We start from the raw sequence: 25,506 nt of genomic DNA on the forward strand, positions 1-25,506 counted from the left end.
TTACGAAAAGTTTTGGTCCTCTCATTTCGGAGCAAATTAAAGGGGATAACGTGTGCCTAGTGGGATTATGACCCATAATGCTTTCTCGAGCCACAAGTCAATTGTAGTTCGTAGCAAGGCATAGCAACCTCAGATGTACAGGGATGGTCTTCTGCAATATATTTATGTGCATATGATATCTTTTTCTCACTTTACCAAACTGAACTAAAAAATGGGATCTTGCAGTGAATTATACAACTTGCAGTAGACTATTCATAGATGACATTAAGAAGACATTTAACAGGATAATGCATAACGTGACTTGCCTTGAGATGAAATGTACAGCAGCCGCTGGAATAGGCGATGCTGCACTCTTCTTCTTGCTTCTACTTCTTGTCCTGGGCAGAGACTGGTTTATGTATGGTCTTCTAAATCATCAATCCATCTTAGGACGATAAACATCTGTCCTGAATAACCGTATCAATGATTAACTGTACAGATTGTGAAATTAATTGTATAAGCGAGGTGGATTATTAAAAGGCTTACTTGATGACAGCGCCAATCAAATGGAAGCAGTTCGTGGTAGCTCAGATAATGCATGTTCCATCATACCGACCATCTGTCGCGCTGCCTAAAACATATATTTTTTACAGTAATACATTGTTTGGATCCTTATGGTGGAAATGAAGCATATGATACATCATTACAATAAGAACAAACGATTAATTAGAGCCTTCATTCGTTGAGCTAAAACGTGATATTATGGTACCCAATTAGACGTAGTGTCACCTTGCATATGTAGCTAGTGATTTTTTTTGGTTAAAAAAAGGGAGAGTAGCAAGTGAACTTGAATGAAACCCAAGGGAATCTGAATGGCCTTTTGTGAACGAGATAAGAAGAAACAGAGTAAACACAGTACAAATCCTAATTTGTCTTTAGTCCTTGTATGAAATCATTAGCAGTCTCTGGAATCAGAACATGACTCTCTTACTTTGGGTCATGGCAACAGCAAAACATATTAATCACACCCCTTGCGCAGAAAATGGCTTGAAAGCAAATAGAAGGGATTGTGAGCGATTCTATTCGTAAAGGAGAAAAGAAGAAACTGAGAAAACATAGTGTGGATTGTTACTTGCCTTAATTCTTTAGAGGAAATATTTAGCAGCCGCTTGAATTTAGCAATCTGGAGCTCATCTTGTCAGCTCTATTTTATGTCCTGGGCAGGGACATGTTCATATATTATTTCTTCAACTCGGTTTGATACGCTCTGCAAAAATATAACTTTTATTTACAGCAATTGTGCAAAAAATGGCAGAAGTTGACAGCAACTTAACAAGTTAAAACACATATAACTGGGGATCCATTGACCCACAAGAAAAAGTATTCGTGCATAAAAGCATGACTCAAATAAGGTGACAGAGCACGCGTCGAATGAAACAGAAGGGATTATGAATGACCTGTTGCCTCAGAACATCCGTAGTCGCTGGAAATGGAACCTTTTGCCTCTCTTCTTTGTGTCATGGAGGAGACTTGGTAAATACATGGTTTTTTCCAACTCAGTTTGATTCGCTGACAGCAGAAAGGAGTTCACTCAAAGACTCAGACAGCTCTTCCTAGCTCAACAAAACAACACTTTTAGAAATCAATTTCACAAAACTACACTTATATTTGCACTTCATCTTGCACAACTACACATTTATTGCCATTGTGTGCAGTTTTGTGATACAGAATGATAATTAATGTGTTGTTTTGCAATATGGTATGTCAACAATTGTGTAGTTCTTTGAAGTTGATTATCATAATTGTAGTTTTGCAATATATATGTCAATAAAAACTGTATTGTTGCTAAACTGATTCTTAAAAGTGTAGTTATGCGTTAGTTTTTCCGATCTTAGTGTAGTTTCATGAAATTTACTCAAACTTTAAAAACATGTACAGTGGGGTCCAATGACCCATAATAAAAAGTATTCGTGTACAAAGCATAACTCAAATAAGGCGAAAAATTATTTGTGTATAATACATGGACTTGAAATATAAGAACATCCAGCTACTTACCAAAATGTAGAGATAGCATGCGACCATATGTATCAAAGAGAAACCAAGCATTTTTTTTTTGAATTTTTAAATTCCAAGATCATCAAATGAAGTCATATGTAGCTAAATGTATAAAGCAGAGATTTATAGATCTTTTGGGAGATTTTGTACCTCTGATCCTTCGATTGCTTGTCCCGGTACGATTCTTCTGCCATCACTTATGACTTCGGGGATATGAGAAATCTTGTGGGCATCCTCGCCTTGGCACCTCTCAGCCAATCTTGGACATCCATTAATCTCCAGTTTCTTCAAGGAAGTAAGGTTCCATGTGCTTTCGGGCAAAGATGTCAAGTTAGGGCAGTAGTAGATTTCAAGTGATTCAAGGGAAACAACTAACAAGCCGCCCCAGCCATTCCGGTAGCATCTCCAGGTCCTTCAACCACAAAAGCAGATTTCTGAGAGATGGGGGGCATGGAGTGTCCGGCAAGGTCGTCAGGCTCTTCTTATTGCTGATAACGATCAATCTCTCCAGGGTGGCAAGGTGCTGAAGCCTAGTCCACTTGTCAGAAGAAAAGTAACGGCTTGTGATGACAGCAGAGAAAGGAAAAGTGGAAGATGAAAGCCACCCGAATCCATGTTCTGGTAACACCTCATCGCTGTTGCGCAATTCCCAATACATACTTCTGGGGGGACATGGCAGGAACTTCAACTTTGGGCACTTGGTAACCCTCAATAGATGCAAATTAGGGATTAAAAATTCTTCATCTTCGTGACCTGATCGTGTTGTCCACCATTCATCCAAGTTCACCAAGTTGCTTAACTGAATAATTCTTAGCCTTTTACACGTTCCTTCCTCTCCGTAGAATTCCTTGCCGATTTTCCTGACGTTGGGAATGTTGTTCATATGCAGAGTTCTGAGATTTGGCAGCCGCCCAAATGGAGGAAGAGAATCACTGTTGTTAAATTACTGAGTCGGATGGAGATGAGATAAAGAAGATAGGAGGAGATGTCAAGCATCCAGTTAGGGAATTCCTTACTCATATACCCATCTAGTGCAAACTCTTCAAGACTCCGAGGAGGCATGAGATTCTCCAACACCAATTGATCCTTCTCTGCATCTGTCTTCTTCTCCAATGTACTGCCTTGATGTGCCCATTGAAGGGCTAGCCCCCGAAGCTCTGGATTATCACATAGTTTAGCTCTCTCTGCATCTTCCGGATGCTTGACATTCTCAAGGTGTGTAACTTGTAGGTCCTGACAAGTCAGTTTCCCAAGGTCGAGTATACTGCAACACTATCCATTACCCGTCTCGTGCACCTCATGCGTTCTACGGGTAGACAACCCTAGACGCGCCATAATGCAATCAGCATCGGTACTATCTGACAAAAGTCGGGTGAGACTATTCATGGAACCAATACTATCTGGCCAAAAAACTAGAGAACGACAACCCGTCATGACCAATACTTGAAGGTTCAGTTTAGAAAACGAGGGGGGAAGCCTTCTAAAGTTTACACGATATGATAAATTGAGATGCTTCAACTTAGACAAATCACAGAATGACTCAGGCAATGATTGCAGCTTAGAACAACTTGTTAGGTTCAGAGAATGAAGCTCAGAAAGGTTACCAAAACATCCAGGGAGTTCTTTGAGGTCATGGCAGTCTGAAAGATCTAGGTCCTTCAGATGCTGAAGTTGGCAAAAGGACTCCGGTAAAACACGAACCTTGTAGCAATCAGAGAGGTTTAAGAACTCGAGTTTGTGAAGATTTCCAAAATCTGATGGCAGGTTTTGTAGCTCATGGCAACTCGATAGGTTTAGATGCTCTAAAAACTTAAGGTTAAGACTGTCAGGCAGTTTGACTAGTTTGGAACAACTTGACAAGTTTAGGAACAAGAGTTTTGGAAGGCTACCAAACTTATCAGGGAGCTTCTGAAGCGCACGACACCCTGACATGTCCAGGTGCCGTAAACATTCAAGCTTCTGAATTGATTCAGGCAACTCTTCGAGTTTAGAACACCCTGATAGATTGAGGTAAGAGAGTTCAGAGAGCTTCCCCAATGATATGGGTAGCTTAGTAAGGCTGCTATTGCCAGATATGTCCAAATAACAAAGTCTCACAAGGCTACCAAGATTATCAGGCACGGTTTCAAGTGTGCAATTGGACAGAATTAGAGTTTGCATATTTTGTAGCTTATCCAAATACTTTGGAAGTGATGCCATTGGCAAGCCCAAGGCATCAAGGTACCTTAGCAGAGTTAGTTGATGAATGGAGGATGGCAGCAATGTGTTGCTTGGGTCAAGCTTCGCTTCGATGGAACATCCGCTTATGTCCAATACACGCAAATACTTGGATTTGGAGAATGACTTTTGCTGAAGCTGCAATATCTGGGAATCTATAAAATGGAGAGATCTAATTTTGCCTGGAAATTCTTTGAGAGGCTTTGGCTGCTTCTGATAATTGACCAGCTGCATATGTCGGCAATAATGCTTCTCAGCTCTACTCCAGGTGGCCATTTGTTCTGAAGCATCTAGAACAATTGACTCGTTGCCAGCTATCATCTTTGCAAGGTCATGCACCAAATCATGCATGGTGAGTTTGTCAGGAGCTCTCGCATGCTCTGGAGCACTCTGCAGATAAAAGCTGTTAGTGTTAGTAATGAAATTAAATCGATCACTACTATATTATGTTGATCATAAATAAACTGACTCTTGCTCCCGGCTATTCAAGCCTATATATACTAACTAAAGCCATCAGCCTACAGAATCCATATAAAGGTATCAAATGCAGAAACATATGTAATGGCCTAATACTCTAATGAAAGTTCACGAGCAGAATGCCTGCTATTGCATAAATGTTTCAGAAAGGTGATTCAACTAATGATTTGAGAGGCAAATATAAGTCCAGAAACAAGAATCATGTGCCATTAAGTCATTGTTAAGTTACCACTTTTAACAATTTAGTAACTCTACATTTTTTTAAAAGCCATGTTCAGTCCTCTATTTTCCAAAACGCTCAACCAAATTGAAGTTAGCATGTAAGTCAGGGTGTTTTTTAACACCCCGTCTCCAAAATTCGCTTACAGCCCAACCCATATGTGGGAGAACATGCATATGCATAGCATCTCTCTTACACTTTCGTCCTCGTTTCGTGTAAAAAGGTTAACCCGAATGTACTATGTTTGGAGCATGAAGGCTTATAAACTGGTTCCAACCTATCTAAACTACCGAGGTGGTATTAAACCCACCACACCAAAACATTTGAGCCACATGGGTCCAAACTAGAAACACTAATGGATCGGGGTATTACATTCTTGCCCCCCTTCAGGGCTAAAGCCCTCGGCAGCTTACCATGTAAGCGGCAGATAAATACACAAGATCTCTCCTTGGTGCCACAACCATGGCATGTCCCCTCCGTGGGCCGACACGTATGCACTCGTGCAGCGAGAGCTGGCTCTGAATACCCTGCCTCTAAAATTCGCTTATAGCCAAACCCACCTGTGGGGCGGATCCGCATACGCATAGTACCTTTCTTACACTTTCGTCATCACTCCGTGTAAATGGGTTAACTCGAAGGTGCTATGTTTGGAGCGCGAAGGATTATAAGTTGTCCCCAACCTATCTAAACTACCAAGGTGGTACTAAACCCACCACATCGGAACACTTGGGCCACACGGGCTGAAACCAGAAATACTAATTGGCCAGGATATTACATTTTTAGAAGTAAGGAGCATGAAATTCTTGTTTCCAAACCGATGTGAACTTTCAAATTTATCCTTTCCATAAGTAAAATGTGTTAATTTAGTGAAAAATTAATTTAACTACTAGCAACTGTACACGTGTTTCACACATGTGGAATCAATTTAGGATATAGCAATCCCAGCGCGCTTAACAAAAAGAAACCAGATTTGGGTCATGATCCCAGCACGGTGCCCTAACGACTCGACCCGCTGTGAATCTTCTCCTCCAGTGCTGGTGAGGCGCACGAGCATGGCGCAACCGAGGGGAGTGCCACGTGCGAAACGAACCCCACACCTGCTGCTACATGTACCTGCAATCCAGCCTCGCTGATTACAACAGGCCGAACAATATGTAGTAGCTAGAGGGCCTACGTGCAAATGATGGACGGGCAAATTGTGATTTTCCATATTATAGGAGAGGGGAGGGGATGGGGGACCAACTTGGCCGAATAATATGTAGTAACTAGAGGGCCTATGTGCAAATGGTGGACGGATAGATCGTGACTTTTTATATTATATGATTTAGGATATAGCAATCCCAGCGCGCTTAACAAAAAGAAAACCGGATTTGGGTCATGATCCCAGCACGGTGCCCTAACGACTCGACCCGCTGCGAATCTTCTCCTCCGGTGCTGGTGAGGCGCACGAGCATGGCGCAACCGAGGGGAGTGCCATGTGCGAAACGAACCCCACACATGCTGCTACGTGTACCCGCAATCCAGCCTCGCTGATCACAACAGGCCGAACAATATGTAGTAGCTAGAGGGCCTACGTGCAAATGATGGACGGGCAAATTGTGATTTTCCATATTATAGGAGAGGGGAGGGGATGAGGGACCAACTTGGCCGAATAATATGCAGTAACTAGAGGGCCTATGTGCAAATGGTGGACGGATAGATCGTGACTTTTTATATTATATGATTTAGGATATAGCAATCCCAGCGCGCTTAACAAAAAGAAAACCGGATTTGGGTCATGATCCCAGCACGGTGCCCTAACGACTCGACCCGCTGCGAATCTTCTCCTCCGGTGCTGGTGAGGCGCACGAGCATGGCGCAACCGAGGGGAGTGCCATGTGCGAAACGAACCCCACACATGCTGCTACGTGTACCCGCAATCCAGCCTCGCTGATCACAACAGGCCGAACAATATGTAGTAGCTAGAGGGCCTACGTGCAAATGATGGACGGGCAAATTGTGATTTTCCATATTATAGGAGAGGGGAGGGGATGAGGGACCAACTTGGCCGAATAATATGCAGTAACTAGAGGGCCTATGTGCAAATGGTGGACGGATAGATCGTGACTTTTTATATTATATGAGAGGGAGGGGATGAGGCAGAGATGACCGAATGGGCCAGTCGGGTTGGCTTGGCACGGGACCGGCTAGGCACAGCCCAGTTAGGCATGGCCCGATAGGTCCGACTAGTGTAACGGGCCATGCTATGCCAACCCGCGTGTCGCGCCCTCGGCCCACAGCACGGCCCGTCATGCATCGTGTCGTGTCGGGCCGGCTCGGGCACGATTGAGGTCTGGCGGCACGGCCGGCCCGGTGGGCACGACGAGCACGGTGCCACGGGCGGCCCAAAAAAATAAAAATAAAAAATAGCTACAAAATTTAAAAAATATATAGAAAATAGATAAAATGAGATAAAAATATAGAAAATAGATGAAAAATAGCTGCAAAATTAAAAATATATATAGAAAATACAAAATAGCCAGTCCAGACGTGCCGGGCCGAGTCGTGCCTGTTCATGCTGGCCCGCGCTAGGCCATGCCGTGCCGTGCCGTGCCTACAGTGCCCAGCTCGGCTCGGGCCGTGTCGTGCCTGTGCCGTGCCTACAGTGCCGGGCCTTGGGCCAACCTAATAGGCACAACCCATTTAGCCATCTCTAGAATGATGGAGCAATTTTGATTGTAGACCGTTTAATTATATAAAATGTACGGTGGAGATCGTTCAGATATATCATAAATAGTGTATTTTATAGAAGTATAGATATGTATACCACAAAATCACTCAATGCAGTAGAGTAAGTTTTAAGATATAACCATTGCCTACCAAGGAAAACAATTGAAGAATTTTAACTCCATTTTTATGAGCACAGAGCCATGCCGCATCAACCAACAATAATTGGGAAGGAAATGGTGCTACTGACCTGAGAAGAATTCGAAATCTGAAGAAAGGACATTCCCAACAAATAGTTGATACAGCTATGGTCATCCACCGATTGAATATATCCAAGGGCTCTCCATTGATGTATCAAGTGGTCATGGGCAACAGCAAAGCCCTTAGGAAAAACTGCACAGTATGTGAAGCACAACTTGACATCGAATGGCATGTAGTAATAGCTCAACATGAGGCGCTCCAAAGTCTCTGTTGGCTGATGGTCTTCTGTCATACCCAATATAATCTTTGTATCCCTTATACGTTCCCATGCCACTGTAGACTTGTCCTGGAACAACAAAAATCCGAGAGAACGTGCAAGTAGTGGTAGACCCCCGCACTTCTTGGCAATTTGTCTTCCAATGCCTTCTAGTTGACCTAGGTTATCCTCTCGTCCGAGTGCTCTTTGTCGCATCACATTCCAACAGTCTTCATCTGATAATAAGTTCAAATTGATTTGGTCACTCTTGCGCACAGGGCAGATTTTTCTTTGATTTGCAAGAACACCAGCATCCAATTTTTCCACAACACGTTGCATACGTGTAGTTAATATGATCTTGCTTCCCTTCCGACCATATTGTAGCATCTGCTTCATCTTTTCCAAATTATCGACACCTTCTTCCCATATATCATCCAAAACGATCAAATATCTTTTAGTAGGGAGTATATTTTTCATTTGTTCTAGTACCGTTTGCAAATCACCATTGTTTGGAGGGATATATTTTTCATTTGTTCCACTTTCAATATTGGCGCTCACTGTTGATATGATTATTTTCCCAATTCTTGACAAATCAAACTTCTTAGACACGTAGACCCATACTCGTAGATCAAAGATTTTGGCTCTCTTGTCTGAAAAAACTGCTTGTGCCAGTGTTGTCTTCCCCAGGCCACCAAGTCCAACGATGGGAATGATTGAGATATCTTCCTCAGCTTCACTTTCCAATAGCAATTTCATTATATTTTCCTTTTGGATATCTCTTCCTACCATTCCAAGGTCTATGTCTCCATTGGTTGGCGCAATAGTAGCTTGATTTGTACTCCTCTCTGCCCACATTTGTGTGTCATGAGACATCAGATTGAGACCGAGACCCTTTCCCTCTATGTAGTTTAAAGCTTCCTTCAGCTTCTTCATTCTGTGAGCCATGGTCAACCGCACTAGGAGTGGATTATAGGACGAAAAGAATAGCTTAATCTGTAAAAAACATAAAAATTATAAACAAACTATCATATATGGCAAACATAAATATGTTATACCGATATAAAATTTTAATGTCACATTTTAAGAAATAAATTATATTATACTGGTTGGTTACTATGATATATGGAAAACATAACACAAGTGCAACAACCGATCATGTAATCAACTATCCACTTCGGCACAAAATCAATCGAAGCTCCAAAAACGAATTTGATGATGCAGTCATTACCCTTGGAAATTTAACTTCAGATTCAAAACATATTAGTATAAATAAATGATTTTTTAGAAAAAAATCTGATGTCCAAGCAAATGAGAATAAGTTAGAGTGAACTATTAGTGCTTAATAAAGATGACACAGATGTGCATACACCGTTACATATGCACACCACACTCACATATCCGTGAATTCACACCCTATCATACACCTACAAACTTCACCACTAAAAGCACTTTCATGTGTAAAAGGTGGGTGTCGGTGACACGGGAACTGGGGGTCCCCGAGTCCTGAGGTCAGAAAAGCAGAGTACCACGTGGCGCCCTTCCTCAGGGGTTATCTCCCCGAGGTTCGAGAAGACCAAGTTCCAGGAGAGGGTGCTCGGGGCCATGAACAGTGATTCCCGAGTACCCGAGTTCCCCGATGACCCGAGAAGACTAAGTACAGGGAAGAGAATGCTCGGGGCTGCGAACAGTGGTCCCCGAGCACTCAAGTCCCTCGACGACAAGGAAAGCTAAGTTCCGGGAAGAGAGTGCTCGGAGCTGCGAACAGTGGCCCCTGAGCACCCAAGTTCCCCGAGGACCCAAGGGAAGTCAAGAAAAGGCATGTCAGGGAGAGAGTGCTCGGGGCTGCGAACAGTGGCCCCCGAGCACTCGGTTCCCCAAGGGCCGAGAAGTCCCTCATCGGTGGCCCCCACAGAGGCCTAGCGGTGAGGTGTCATCTGGTGAGAGGCACGATGCTGCATATAAGCGGGCGCGTGGTCTGTCACTTCCAACTACTCCTCCCACGCTTGCTGTCAGTCCCTGCCACGGCCTGACAGGGATGCGTGGGGATATTTAATGCACGGGTCCCATCCCGCGCCATCCGGCGCGCCTCGGGATAACGTCGCAGAGCTCGAGGCGCCCCGCCTGCCGCCCTGCTGTGTCAGACCTGCTCTGACCGGGCGGGCACGCCGGGCTGCTCGGTGGCTGCCCGGTGGGCCCTCCCCGGGGCGCCCGTTGAAAAACGGTATGATGATGAACAAGATCGGACGGGGGCGCGTTTTCAACCCTCCCCGTCATTTCGCGCAGCAGCCCACGATGGTTGCTTTCCATTTATGGCGCCTCGGAGCTCGCGTCATCCTTTCTGGGCACGCCATCGCCCCGGCTGATATTTAAGCTGGGTGGGCTCCTTGGTGAAAGAAGGAGAAGAGGAAGTTAAGGAGAAAAGGGAAGAAGAGGACGAACGAAGTTCAGTACGAGCTAAGTTCAAGGCGAGGTATAGAGCAACCAAAGAACAAGGAGCACGAAGCTCTAGACTAGACAAATATTCTTGTAACTCATCAGATACTCCGAGAGACATTCTATGAGCATTTATAGCATACACACAGGAGTAGGGTGTTACGCTTAGTGCGGTCTGAACCTGTCTAAAAATCTCCGGAGCATTTACTACTTCCTGCATCCAATCATTCCACCTCCACCTGCATCTCATTACTCCTATTTATTTCACCGGAAAACGGATTCAGAATTATCCACTCGGACGAATCTCAAGGGATCCCTGTTTGAGGAGTTCATCCTCCGATAGTGGGCAAAATGATTTGAACTCTAGTAGGTTGGAGTCATACTCCCACAAGCCCACCACCCCCACCAAGAGGTGGTTCCTATCTTATTAATTGACTTTATCACTTAATATAGTTTGAAAGCAAGTAAAATGGAAAGATCCATATGAATTCGTAGCCAAGTGGAACCAAACATCCTGTCATATTAAAATAACTTAACACCACGGATGTACATGATAACTGCAAAGTGTAAATGATTTAGGCCAGAGTATTTAAGTTTAACATTACTACCTTAGTCTGACTCTGCTTAATGAGTTCAATAGCCTCGAACTCATCCAGCAAGTCCTCAGCATCATAGGCGACAGACTTGAATTTCTTCATCCAAACCCGTACGGTCTCTCGACTCTGTCCTTCATCCTGGCTCAACCTCTTGTCCGCATCGTGCATCCAGGCATTCAGCCTTTTCATGGTCTCCCTCATGCCGTCCACATCGTCCTTGAAGCTCCACATCAGGGTGGCCTCATTCACAACGAGGTCACCAAGCTTGCCGACGATCAGCCCTGCAACAGCGCTTGGCATCTCGCCTCCCGCCACCACTCTTGGCAGCCAAGATCCACACAATGGATGCCGGACGCTGCTGTGTTTGTGGGAGAGGTTGTGTGGTGCAAGACGATGGTGCTTCTGAATCCTGATGTTCATTCTCCACCCCGCATATGTTAGGTTGCCTTTGGCACCTGTGGAATACTTTTGCATCAGGTACCTTGAGTGGAGTGCAGAAATGCCTTTGAATCAGGTACCTTGAGTGGAGTGTAGTCTGCACCTGAATCTTCAGTATATTAAATCACGGAAAGCTACAAGTATGAACGGAATGTGGTTTCAAGATGGCTTGTGTTCAGTCCAGGATTGATCCCTGTACTCACTTTGGAAGGCACCCAAATAAAGAAAGCATCAGGTTCTTAAACACCCGAAGGTGAACCTGCTCTGCTGAGCTCAGCACAGCACACCGAAGGTTCTTAAACACCGAGGAACGGGATGGGCTCCCTCCGGTTGATCTGCTTGATGCATGCCAGGGACTAGAGAAACATATTATTAAAGGGTAGGGAGAAGAATACTCCCCAACCTAGGTATCACTTGTAGACCATAGAATCAGAGACGAGCTAAGATATATCCAAACGCTCTAACCCTGACCCTATATTCTTTTTTGGTGCAACACCCGAAATTTGACACCAAACGGCATCAAACTCGGGCGGGCGGGCTGCTCGACGGCAGCCCCACCACTGCGCTGCAAGCGCACTTGCTCAAGCAGATCAACCGGGAGGGAGCTATCGACTGTCAGGCTCTTCTTGTTCTAGTTGAAAAATGGCAGCAACAGAATCTAAAGCTCCTATCCTATCGCAACAACTTGACAGTCGATAGTTGCATTCCGTCGAACAAGCATACAATCATTCAAACATTTGCTAATGCTTGTGTGCGAGTATATGCACAACTCTTTATTTTCACATCAGCAAAGACATTTTTTAACACTTCCATGTAAAATGATTTCTCTCTTCTACAAAATTGGCCTAGTCATAGTCGCAATCCTGTTTTCACAAAATCTACACACTATGAGATAACAAAAGAAACATGCCTATAGAAACTCACAGTAATATCCCTTTTACATTTGAACTTATTGTCTCTGAGACTTTAACATTTGTTGATACTTGTGTAGTTGTATTACACAAATATCCATCGGAATAGATTTCTATCGGAGATACACGTGAGACACCACAACGGATTTTAATTCCGTTTTACAATTTTTTTCGTTCACTAGCAAAAAGACCGAAATTCATGAAATTTTGATCATTTTTGTCCTCTGTTCTGTGAGTCCATATGCTAGTAAAAGAAGATTATAGAATTAGATATTTCATTCCTCTTCGAATGTAGGATCGAATATGCACAAAATACCTAATCAGAAATGGGTGAATGATTGCAAAAGCTAAATTTAAAAATTAAATCACCCTAAACAAATATTCGATTTACTCGTGAAATTTAGTTCGGGACAGACAGCTATCACATCACTAAAAACGATGTACATAAAAAACCAACCGTTGGATTGTCATCAATTTTTTTTTGGGTACAAACTAGACAATCATACGAAACTATTCCCACAAGAATCAAGTCAGTCAGATATCTGATTTTAAAGATATGAAATTCGCAAGCAGATTGTGATGAAAATAGATCAAACGTAAATAGCACAAAAATTACTAAAATTCAACCAACCAAAATTCTCAGAGTATTACCTTGATCAAGAATTACTAAAATTCAACCAAACAAAATTCTCAGAGTATTACCTTGATGCTTGATGATGATTTTGGATGAATCAAACCAAGAAAAATCGTAACATTGAGCGATCCACCGAAAATCACTGTGAAAAGACGAAAGGAATAAACACGGAGAGAAACTTAATAAAATCCAATCTTCATTGCATGGATAGGTTTACAAGATGCATTACAAAGCATCCTTAAAAGTTTCCTCAAGAAACCCTAATTTTACTTATTTCTATTCTTCTCTCTAACGTTTGTCAGCCTGGTCACCTCCTCCGCTTGGACCAACTGCCCACGGCCACCTGAACCAAGCTCCACTAGAGCAGCCTGCTCACCTGACGCATGCACCTGCATGGGCTTCTCTTTGCCACGCATTGGGCCGACCTGCTCTTGGCTGCGCTCAGTACATGAGAGCCTCGCGCCCTAGACGCCTCACAAGCCGTGACCACTACCCTAGAAATCCTCCTATTCCCTGTTCCCCTATGCAGTGGCTAGGGTTTTGACTCCTCCGGCGATCTTCTCGTCGTGAGTGTTCCTGTGGTTTTTGGTCTAATCTGATCTCACTCCTGGGTGTTTATCTACGTGCTCGGGCTGATTGCGGGGTTAGCTAGTCTGTCTACCCGGCCTTGGCACTGATATTCATCCAGGGTTTGACGTGATCGTGGCGGCAGAGTAGTTAAGATGGGTGACAAGGCGGAGGATGCAAGATCGGAGGGGGTGAGGGAGAAGGGAGAGAGTTCTGGCCCTAGCCAGGACGAGGCGATTGCAGAGCTCTTAAACACTACGGATCTGCAGGATGACAAGTTAAATGAGTTCATATGGGAGGAGGCGGTGGATGGGACGTAAACACGAAGTGGTTAGCAGTGGTCAGGGTGCTGACAAAGATGGAGATCAATCAGGGGGCTTTTTTAGCAATATGCGAGCGGCATGGACTCTTACACGGGATATATATTTCCATGTCCTGGGAGATAATCGATTTACGATGCAGTTCCATTGTCTGGTGGATTGGGAGAAGGCGATGTATGGCGGTCCATGGATTTTTTGAGGCTATGGAGTTCTCATGGCGCCTTACGATGGTTTCACAAAGCCGTCGGCGATGAAGATGGATAGGCTCGAGGTATGGTCACACATCTATGACCTGCCGGATGGTGTCCTCTTCGAGCCAATGATAAAAAAATCTAGCAAAGCGAATTGGAGAGGTGAAGACAGTGCAGTTGCTACAGCCGAATGCAGATGCTGGGAATTATGTTAGGGTCTGGGTGAGCCTGGACGTGAACAAGCCACTAACTCGTTGTGTGATAATCACGAAGGAGAGGGAGCAGACGAGGTATGTGGTGAAGTATGAAAAAGTGCCGAAGTTCTGTGGTGTGTGTGGTCTGATGGGCCATGTGCTGAAGGAGTGTGGAACAGGTAACACCATGTAGAGAAGATTAAATGGCGGGGAGTGGATGGTAGTGTCTTATGGGCGTGGACGTGGAAGGGGGCGTTTTATGGGGGGGGGGGGGAAGAGGAGGTCGAGGGAGAGGTGAAGGTTTTGGGCGCGGGCATAGTCGCGCATATAACCGGGGTTGGATGGAGGAGTACGAAGGGGATTAACCCTTGCCTTGGTTATGTTTAGGTGATTTCAATGAGGTACTCAGGAGAGAAGGACACATGGGCCCAAACGAGAGAGATTGGGGACAGATTGAAGCTTTTAGAGATGTGGTGGACAAGTGTGAGCTCTGTGATCTGGGCTACATACGTCTTGATTGGACCTTTGAGAAGAAAGTAGTTGGCGGCCAGTATTGTCGGGTCAGATTGGATTGGGCACTTGCCACGGGGGACTGGTGTGCATTATTCCCACATGCCACCGTTCGGCATTTGCTAGCAGCTAAGTTGGATCACTCCCCGATATTGCTATTGAATAATATGGAGGCAGCTAATCAGCGCATAGCAGTGGATAAACTGTTCCATTATGAAATGGCGTGGGAGCGGCACGAGGGGTTTTGCCCTATGTTGGAATGTGCATGGGGCGCGACATGTCGATCAGCCAGAGAGTTGTGCAAAAAGATGCAGACGATGGCGGGATCCATAGTTGCATGGGGGAAGGAGTCTTTCGGTAATGTGTGTGCTGAACTGCGGGAGCTACATAAGCGGCTGCTTGAGCTGCGAGCGAATCCGGCCCGTGTCAGCCCATCGTACGAGGAAAAGAAGGTGAAGCAATGGATTGTCGAACTGAACTTCTGTGAAGAAATTTTGTGGCGACAGAGATCACGCGTACAGTACTGGCAGAAGGTGATAGCAACACTCAGTTTTTCCATCAAAAAGCAAGCATGAGAAGGAAGAAAAAATTGAATAAGTAAGCTGATCCTACAAGATGGCACTGAGTGTGAGGATGCACAGGTGCTAGAAGGTGCGGCCACTGCATTTTATGAGCAGTTGTATCATTCGGAGGATACTATTGGGATTGAGGAGGTACTGTCACATGTGCCTTCGAAGGTTACGATTGAAATGAATGGCCTGCTTACTGCACTGTACAATGAAGCTAAGATTAAAAATGCGTTATTTCAAATGTTCCCAACAAAAGCTCTGGGACCAGTTGGCTTCCCGACACACTTCCTTCAGAAACATTGGGATATTTGTTGTAGTGAGGTGACAGCCATAGTGTTGAGGTTGCTCAATGGAGAGGACTCTTCGGAGGAGGTCAATAAGACGTTCATTGTTTTAATTCCCAAGGTATCAAACCCAAACTCTCTTGCTCAGTATCGCCCGATTAGCTTGTGCAATGTGATATATAAGATTGTATCCAACGTGCTTGCTAACCAGCTGAAGCAGACTCTCCATGAGGTGATTTCTGATGAGCAGTCAACATTTGTCCCTGGAAGGCTCATTACAGATAACATTATTACAGCTTATGAATGTTTGCACTTTATGAGGAAGAAGAAGAGTAAGAATAATTCACATTGTGCACTGAAATTGGACATGATGAAGGCGTATGATAGAGTAGAATGGAGATATTTGGAAGCTATAATGCTAAAGTTGGGTTTTGCCCCAAGCTGGGTGGCGACGGTGATGAGATGTGTGTCCACAGTTACCTTTTCGGTGCTCTTCAATGGAGCACCAGCTCAGGAGTTCAGGCCAACGAGAGGGATACGTCAAGGAGATCCTATATCACCGTACCTATTTTTATTGGCGGTGGAGGGGCTGTTATGCTTGTTGAAATCAAGAAAGGCGGATGACAATGTACCTGGAGTCAAGGTTGCACCAACGACACCACAGGTAAACCATTTATTATTTGCGAATGATAATATCCTTTTCTTTAAGGCAAAGGTGGAAGGTGCGACATGGGTGAAAAACTATATACATGAGTATTATAATGCTTCCGGGCAGAAAGTGAATCTTGATAAATCCTCCATATTTTTTGGTAAAGGGTGTCCGGAAAATAGGAGAAATGAAATTAAAGCTTTTCTCAATGTACAAAATGAGAGCTTGAATGAACGGTACCTTGGGTTACCCTCAGATGTGGGAAAGCAGAAGAATGGTGCATTCAAGTACCTAAAAGACCGAGTATGAAAGAGGGTTCGGGGCTGGATGGAAAGATGTTTGTCGGCAAGGGGAAAGGAAATTCTCATAAAGTCTGTGGCTCAGGCCATTCCGACTTACTCCATGGCGTGTTTCCTGCTGCCAAGAGGGTTATCCCAGCATATAAATGCTTTGATTCATAAATTTTGGTTGGGAAGTAAAGCACGAAGAAGGAATACTACATGGGTCACCTGGGATGCGATGGTGATGCCTAAGTATATGGGCGATTTAGGGTTTAGGGACATTGAGCTATTCAACTTATCCATGTTTGCGAGGCAGACGTGGAGGATCCTGTAAAGTCCCAAAACATTGAGTGCCAGGGTGTTGAAAGTAGTTTATTTTCCAGAAAAAGGATTTGTTGAATGCGGAGCTTGGTGACAGGCCTTCGCAAATTTGAAGAGGAGTTTGTGTAGGAATGGAGGTTTTACAACAAGGGCTGGTGAAGCGTATAGGCACGGGAGAGCAAACGAACATATGGATGGACAACTGGTTACCCAGTGATTTCAAACTGCGACCGATGTGTCCAAAGTCGGTACAGCCGCTGGAAATAGTGTCAAAGTTAATACTTGCACATGAAAGGAGATGGGATGAAAATAAATTAAGGATGCACTTGTATGACATGGATGTGGAGACCATTTTGAAGATCCTGATCAGTTTAACTACATAGACTAATTTTTGGGCCTGGCACTATGAAAGGACTGGCATCTTTACAGTTCGATCGGCATACAAAATGCTCATTGAAACAAGATGCCGACTAGAAAACTGGCTTGAAGGATAGGCGGAAGTGTCAAACACTGCTGGAGTTAGAAATGATTGGAAGAAGTTATGGAGAACTGATGTACCGTCAAAACTATGAGTCTTCGCTTGGAGGCTTGCACGGGCATCTCTGCCAACAGGTGAAGTCAGGTGTCATAGGAATATGGCGGCGGTGCCGGCTTGTACAATATGTAATGCAGCGGTGGACTTGTGGAGGCATGCTCTGGTAGATTGCAACATGGCCAGATGCGTGTGGGTACTGCTAGATGAGGAGTTGACGGAAGCAATTGCAGCTGAAGGAGGCACTGACCCAAAACAATGGTTGTTTGGTTTAAGTAAAAAATTATTGCAAAATGAGTTTGTGAAGGTTTTGGTGACATTGTGGGCCATATGGTGGGTGAGAAGGAGAGCTATCCATGAAAATGAATTCCAGAGTCCTCTTTCTACTTTTAGTTTCATAAACAAGTTTCTTTCTAAAACATAGATGGTTCCTGATAAGAAGAACTCGGTTGCCGCTTTGGGGCCGAGATATAGATAGAGACCGAGCTGGTTACCTCCCAGTTCGGGAATGGCAAAGATCAATGTTGATGGAGGTTTGTCAAGATTAGGGGGGATAGGAGCAGTAGGAGCTATGTGTCATGATGAAATGGCAACTTTCTTGGGGCGTCGGCAGTTGTGTATCAAGGCCTGACAAACCCCTCTGTTCTAGAGGCAACAGAGTGCAGTGAAGGGCTAGCCCTGTGTCGGTGTATTAAGTAAAGGGGTACCCTGGCTAACGGGCTCCGCAGGGGACCTAACAATTAGAGGAGCATACTCTCCGAGGTCTGGTCAATTGTACGACCAGGGCGCGGCCACAGCGACCAATCTAACACCCGCACGACCAGTCTCCCTACACCTTGGCATGCACTCGCGACCAACCTCACTGGTCGTAGGGCCAAATTTGACACCACCTTTCTAGAGCGCATTTGCTAATATCCACTCAAGTGTTTCCTTTCCCCAGGCACCAGCACTAGTGGACGAAGTCATGGATGGCGCAGTTGGGAACTGTCCCGTCCCGTAGCATTAAATGCTGCAGGGCGGAACTTCGCAGACCGGCACGGTGGTGCGCGATGGATAGGACGTTGTTAGCAGCCCGACCAGGCAAGTGGACGGAGTGGGCGCAGAAAGACACTATCCCGTCTCGTAGCATTAATGTTGCGGGGTAGAACTTTGCAGGCTGGCACGGTAGCGTACGGCGGATGGGACGTCATCAGCAGCCCGACCAGGCAAGTGGATGGGGTTAGCGCAAAAGTACCTCATCCCGTCCCGTAGAATTAAGTGCTACGGGGCAGAACTTTGCAGGCCAGCACGGCGGCGCACGGCAACAAGTTGCATGGTGCCCTCAGAGCAAGTGGGTACGCCTGGTCTTCCGTAATGATGGTTCGGGTTAGATAATAGGATGAGCCGAAGCCCTCTGTTTGGACTCACATGTAAGTTCTCCTCCTCCCTACTATATAAAGGGACGAGGACCTCGTTCCTAAGAAGAAGAAAGAGTCTGAAAGCAAGCTAGAACATCATCTGTAATCAATTGAGATCATTTATAACACACACAGGACGTAGGACTATTATCCTCCGGGAGGCCCGAGCCTGTATAACTCCTTGTGTCCCCTAGTTCATCATACACACACCCGGTTCCTGAAACACTGTCCACGCGCCCACTGTCCAGCATACCCCGGAATCACTGTTAGGGATTTACTCTCGACACCCTGGCAACATACATGAACATTCAGAGAATCCACATTGCGTGTGACTGTCAAGAAGTTATCAAGGGGATTTCTAATCCAAATCTTGGGCCGTATAGTATGGTACTGAAGGAGATTGAGACGGAAAGAAACCAGTTTCAGGAAGTACAGTTCCATCATGAACGGAGAGAATTCAACGGTGAAGCACATAGCTTAGCAAAAGTAGCGCTTCGTTGCGATTAGGCAGGCATGTGTGGTTTCAAAACCCACCAGATTTTATTTGTATACCATTGGTTATTGAGCAATAAAGTTCCCCCGTTAATTAAAAAAAGGATGTGACCACTACCAGCCATGCCAGCTCAAAGCGCCTCCGCACTGTGCTGTTGTAGCTATTGGACAACTGCCATTGCCAACAGCTCCAACACTGCCACACAGTGCACTTCCAATTCCATCGCACACACATATGTATGCCCATTTTATAAAAACTCCACGCCATCACATGACCCTCTGCATCATATACCATACAACTTCCGTGTATGTCTCTTTGTATGAACCATCACCACCACACCATAGCCCGTATATCTTCCGTATACGTCTCATGGTGTGGTCATCTTCATATGCACCACTCCCTAACCCGAACGTCCTGCGTGACCTCCTGACCACCTCGACCAGACTGGACTAAAATATAGATGGTTCCTGATAAGAAGAACTAAAATATAGATGGTTCCTGATAAGAAGAACTCGGTTGCCGCTTTGGGGCCGAGATATAGATAGAGACTGAGCTAGTTACCTCCCAGTTCGGGAATGGAAAAGATTAATGTTGATGGAGGTTTGTCAAGATTAGGGGGGATAGGAGCAGTAGGAGCTATGTGTCGTGATGAAATGGCAACTTTCTTGGGGCGTCGACAGTTGTGTATCAAGGCCTGACAAACCCCTCTGTTCTAGAGGCAACAGAGTGCAGTGAAGGGCTAGCCCTGTGTCGGTGTATTAAGTAAAGGGGTACCCTGGCTAACGGGCTCCGCAGGGGACCTAACAATTAGAGGAGCATACTCTCCGAGGTCTGGTCGATTTGTACGACCAGGGCGCGGCCACAGCGACCAATCTAACACCCGCATGACCAGTCTCCCTACACCTTGGCATGCACTCACGACCAACCTCACTGGTCGTAGGGCCAAATTTGACAGCACCTGTCTAGAGCGCATTTGCTAATATCCACTCAAGTGTTTCCTTTCCCCAGGCGCCAGCACTAGTGGACGAAGTCATGGATGGCGCAGTTGGGAACTGTCCCGTCCCGTAGCATTAAATGCTGCAGGGCGGAACTTCGTAGACCGGCACGGTGGTGCGCGATGGATAGGACGTTGTTAGCAGCCCGACCAGGCAAGTGGACGGAGTGGGCGGAGAAAGGCACTGTCCCGTCCCGTAGCATTAATGCTACGGAGTAGAACTTTGCAGGATGGCACGTAGGCGCACGGTGGATGGGACACCATCAGCAGCCCGACCAGGCAAGTGGATGGGGTCAGCGCAAAAGTACCTCGTCCCGTCCCGTAGCATTAAGTGCTACGGGGCGGAACTTTGCAGGGCAACACGGCGGCGCACGGCAACAAGTTGCATGGTGCCCTCAGAGCAAGTGGGCACGCCTGGTCTTCCGTAATGATGGTTCGGGTTAGATATTAGGATAAGCCGAAGCCCTCTGTTTGGATCCACATGTAAGTTCTCCTCCTCCCTACTATATAAAGGGACGGGGATCTCATTCCTAAGAAGAAGAAAGAGTCTGAAAGCAAGCTAGAACATCATCTGTAATCAATTGAGATCATTTATAACACACACATGACGTAGGGCTATTATCCTCCGGGAGGCCCGAACCTGTATAACTCCTTGTGTCCCCTAGTTCATCATACACACACCTGGTTCCTGAAACACTGTCCACGCGCTCATTGTCCAGCATACCCCGGAATCACTGTCAGGGATTTACCCTCGACACCCTAGCAATAGACATGAACATTCAGAGAATCCACATTGCGTCTGACTGTCAAGAAGTTATCAAGGGGATTTCTAATCCAAATCTTGGGCCGTATAGTATGGTACTGAAGGAGATTGAGACGGAAAGAAACCAGTTTCAGGAAGTACAGTTTCATCATGAATGGAGAGAATTCAACGGTGAAGCACATAGCTTAGCAAAAGTAGCGACTTCGTTGCGATTAGGCAGGCATGTGTGGTTTCAAAACCCACCAGATTTTATTTGTATACCGTTGGTTCTTGAGCAATAAAGTTCCCCCGTTAATTAAAAAAAAAGGATGTGACCACTACCATCCACGCCAGCTTAAAGCGCCTCCGCACTGTGCTGCTGTAGCTATCGGACAACTGCCATTGCCAACAGCTCCAACACTGCCACACAGTGCACTTCCAATTCCATCGCACACACTATGTATGCCCATGGAATAAAAACTCCACGCCATCACAGGACCCTCTGCATCATATACCATACAACTTCCATATATATCTCTTTGTATGAACCATCACCACCACACCATAGCCCGTATATCTTCCGTATACGTCTCATGGTGTGATCATCTTCATATACACCACTCCTTAGCCCGAACGTCCCGCGTGACCTTCTGACCACCTCGGCCAGACTGAACTAAAAAATGGGACACACGCCATCCTACGGCAGCTTGATCCTTTGCTGAATCTTGTAGTGGATTATACAACGTGTGGTCGACTCTTCATAAATGACATAAAGAAGACACTATAAAGGGCAATACATAATAATATGACTTGCCTTCATTCTTCAGATGAAATCGACGGATGCAGCACTCTTCTTGCCTCTCTACTTCCTGTCCAACAAGTCTCTACTTCATTGCAGAGACTGGACATATGTAGTCCTCTAAATCATCAATCATCCTTAGGAAGCAGCTCACGGCAGCTCAGATAGTAAGTGGCCCAGGATCACCGACCATCCATTTCGTTGCCTGAAACATATATTTTTGCTAGTAATACGTTCTGTCTAGAATACTTAGGGTGGAAATGAAACATATGATACATCATAAAATAAGAAATTAATAACAAACTCCCTACTCAATGCAAAATCAAGAAAAAAATTAAGAACAGATACTTAATTACAGCTTTCATTCTCTGGTCTATAAAGGATACTGAGGGATCCATTGACCTTCGAGTATAAAGCATAACTCAAACAAGGCATCAAAGCACGGACTTGAAATATAGGAACATCCAGCCGGTCACCGAAATGTAGAGATAGCAAGCAACCATATATATCAAAGAGAAGGGAACTATTTTTCTGAATCTTTGAATTCCATGACCATAGAGTGAAGCCATATGTAGCTAGATGTATAAAGCGAAGAATTATTAGGCTTTTGGGAGGTTTATGTACCTGTGCTCCTATGATATTGTAATACCGAATATTAAAAAAAAAGAAAAGGAGAATTTGATCAAGATTTGACTTTTAAATCCGTTGCTCATATGGACAATCGGAAACCGCAGTTGTGTTAATCTCGTCGAGAACCCATTTTGCTATTCAAACATCTGTTTCGAGCACTCTGTGACCCGTAGCAAGTCTAATAAATTTAAACCGTTAATTTTTATTAAAAAAAAAGAGAGAATAAAGTCCGGATGGGTCGGTCGTCACCCCGACCCATCCAGACGCGTCTCGACGTCGCAGCCACTCTCACTCCCGCCGCCACCGTCGCGCCGCTACCCTCGCCGTCGCGCCGCGCTGTCGCGCCGTCGTGCGCGCCGCCGCGCCGTCGCCGCCGTTGCCGCGTCGTGCGTTGCCGCGCACCGCTGCGCCCGTGCTGTCGTCGCGCCGAGCGCAGCCGCCAGTCGCCGCCGCCACCGCTGCTCCGACCGAGCCGCCACCGCTGCACCGCCGTCACCACCGCGCTGTCTCCCTTCCGCCGCGTCACCGCCGGCCGTCGTCTCCGCGCCGCGCTCGCCGCTGCCGCATCGCGCGCCGCCGTGCTGCACCGCGCGCCGCCGCCGGCCATCGACCGCCGTGCTCCCTCTCGGAGCTGACCGGGAGAAGAGAAGAAGCATGAAAGAAGAGAAAAGAAGGACCATGAAAGAAAGAAAAGAAAGAAGAGAAGAAAAGAAAGAAAAAAAAAAAGAAAGGAGAAAGAAGGAGAAAGGGAAGAGAAAGAGAAAAAGTTGGAAATTTCTTGATTTTGTGGAATTCGTTGTCAATTCTTCGAAGGTGATTCCTAAATAATCCCTAGATGTTTGTGGTTGAATTGAATTGAATCAATTCTCGTCGAACCTGTGATCGATTATCCAATACGTTTTCAATAGTCGTTGTTGAAGTAAAGATGTGACCTCCAAAGTGAAATATCTTTTCTTTTAAATGAACAAGATCTAGTTAATATAGGAGAATCTAATTTGATCTTAAAGTAGTGATATTATATCCGATTTGCTTACGATAAATGTCGATTGAGGCGAAGATATGACATCCGAATTGAAATATCCATTCCTTTTAATTAAACAAAGTTTAATTAGTAAGAGAACTCTAATTCGACTCTGAAGTGGAGATGTCACTTCAGTTCATGTTTTATGAGTTTCTATTCAGCATGTTCCGAAGTAATGACGTATTTACGATGTTTTTAGGCGTAAGAAGAATGCTTTCATGACATATGTGTTTCCGATGTGTTTTAGCTCTAAAATGTACTTGTGCAGGTGATATTACTTCCGAGTGTACTTAAGCGAAGTTCTTTCGTCGCCCTTAGTACAAGGCAAGTAACGTTGGGGGTGTATTTCAATACTATGTTTATATTCATATCTTACTCTCTTTGCAAATGAATTGAAGTATTTGGCGTTTTCTAATTATCTAAATCATGGATAATATCACACTTTGACGAATTAAATTCATGATATTTCTATTGATTTTGATTATGTTGTTAACGCCATAAATCAGTTGTGATGTTACTTATCTTAAGTCATCAAAATAAGAATATAAGAATTGACGTCAATTTGCATGCATACATATGCATTTATGCATTTCATATGGTGATAAAGGCCGGCCATTGCCATCGTGCATGACTCGTACTGGTACATAGAGTTGCATGAGAGGTTGGCATCGTCCAGCGCAAAACTCTCAAATGCAGTTGCATCATGGTATTCTTACATTTATATGATATTTGAAGAATGCAGAATCCTGAAAGTTAAATGCTATGATTTGTGGGACACCGTGTTGGAGATTGTCGTTATTGTTCTCTTGACAGATACTCCGTCAAGTGGAAAGATATTCTCTTTAAACTCATGTGTTTTGGCTTTTCATTGTGAGAAAAATGGTTGTTTCTAAATACTCTTTAACCAGGTGAGACATGTTTTTATACATAGCCGTTACTTGCTGAGCTTGTCTCACCCCTGTTAAATCTTTTACAGGTACGCTTTGAATATCGACGTGCATTTTTTTGGATGGAACTTGGTAGCTGCACGCACTACCTCATGACAATGTTGATAACCCAACTCGTGTTTGAAAACTATATTTTGACAGTATGTCGTTCTTGCTGTAATAAGTTTTGCGCTTGAAGAAGTAAACTTATATAAGGTGTAGAAAAATGTATGTTTTGGTTATGTCGTTTATATCGTATGTTGACTGTTTGTGATTGTGATGTCAGTTATACCATAATTATAAAGGAAATATTGTCAAAATTTTACATATTTAAATAAAATATGTTTAGTTGTAAAATAGTGCGTTACAGATATATTGTCTCCGTACGAAACTTGTGTAATCAAGTATGACTTCTGGGATGTGAGAGATCTTGTGGGCATCCTCCCGTTTGCACCTGTCAACCAGTCTTCGACAACCTCTAATGTACAGTTGATTCAAGGCAGTAAGGTTCTGTATACTTTCAGGCAAAGATGTCAGGTTGGGGCAGGACAAGATGAGCAATTCTTCAAGGGAAATGAGTTGCCCCAGCCATTCCTGTAGTATCTCCAGGCCCTCCAACCACAAACCTAGATTTTTGAGAGAGGGGAAACATGGAGTGACCTCTGGCAAGGTCATCCAGGGAGTTCTTCGAGTCATGTCAGTCTGAAAGATCTAGGTCTTTCAAATACTTAATTTGGCAAAAGGAATCTGGTAACATTTTAACCAAAACGTCAATTATTTATGACCGGAGGGAGTAGCAAAGAGAGGTTCAATAACTCAAAGTTTGTGAAGATTGCCAAAATCTGGTGGCAGGTTTGGTAGATCATGGCAACCTAGAACATTATCTAAAAAAATCAGAAGCAGCCATGTTAAATCCTCTATTCCCAAAGAGAAAATTGCGTATTTGCCACTAGTTCCCCCCTC

The 25,506-nt window shown here is 44.7% G+C and overlaps 1 protein-coding gene across 1 annotated transcript; it reads right to left on the bottom strand.

The window, feature by feature from the left end:
- Window positions 1–306: 306 nt before the first annotated feature.
- On the bottom strand, window positions 307–11,575 carry LOC133904946 (disease resistance protein RGA2-like). The gene is given in 9 exon segments (XM_062346603.1): window positions 307–446; window positions 526–606; window positions 1,112–1,246; window positions 1,437–1,592; window positions 2,185–2,403; window positions 2,405–2,967; window positions 2,970–4,641; window positions 7,905–9,104; window positions 11,153–11,575. Coding segments are annotated over 6 exon segments (4,119 nt in total). The 5' UTR covers window positions 11,561–11,575; the 3' UTR covers window positions 307–446; window positions 526–606; window positions 1,112–1,246; window positions 1,437–1,535.
- Window positions 11,576–25,506: the final 13,931 nt, after the last annotated feature.

Source organism: Phragmites australis, chromosome 22, assembly GCF_958298935.1.
Source record: "Phragmites australis chromosome 22, lpPhrAust1.1, whole genome shotgun sequence".
Classification (NCBI taxonomy): domain Eukaryota; kingdom Viridiplantae; phylum Streptophyta; class Magnoliopsida; order Poales; family Poaceae; genus Phragmites; species Phragmites australis.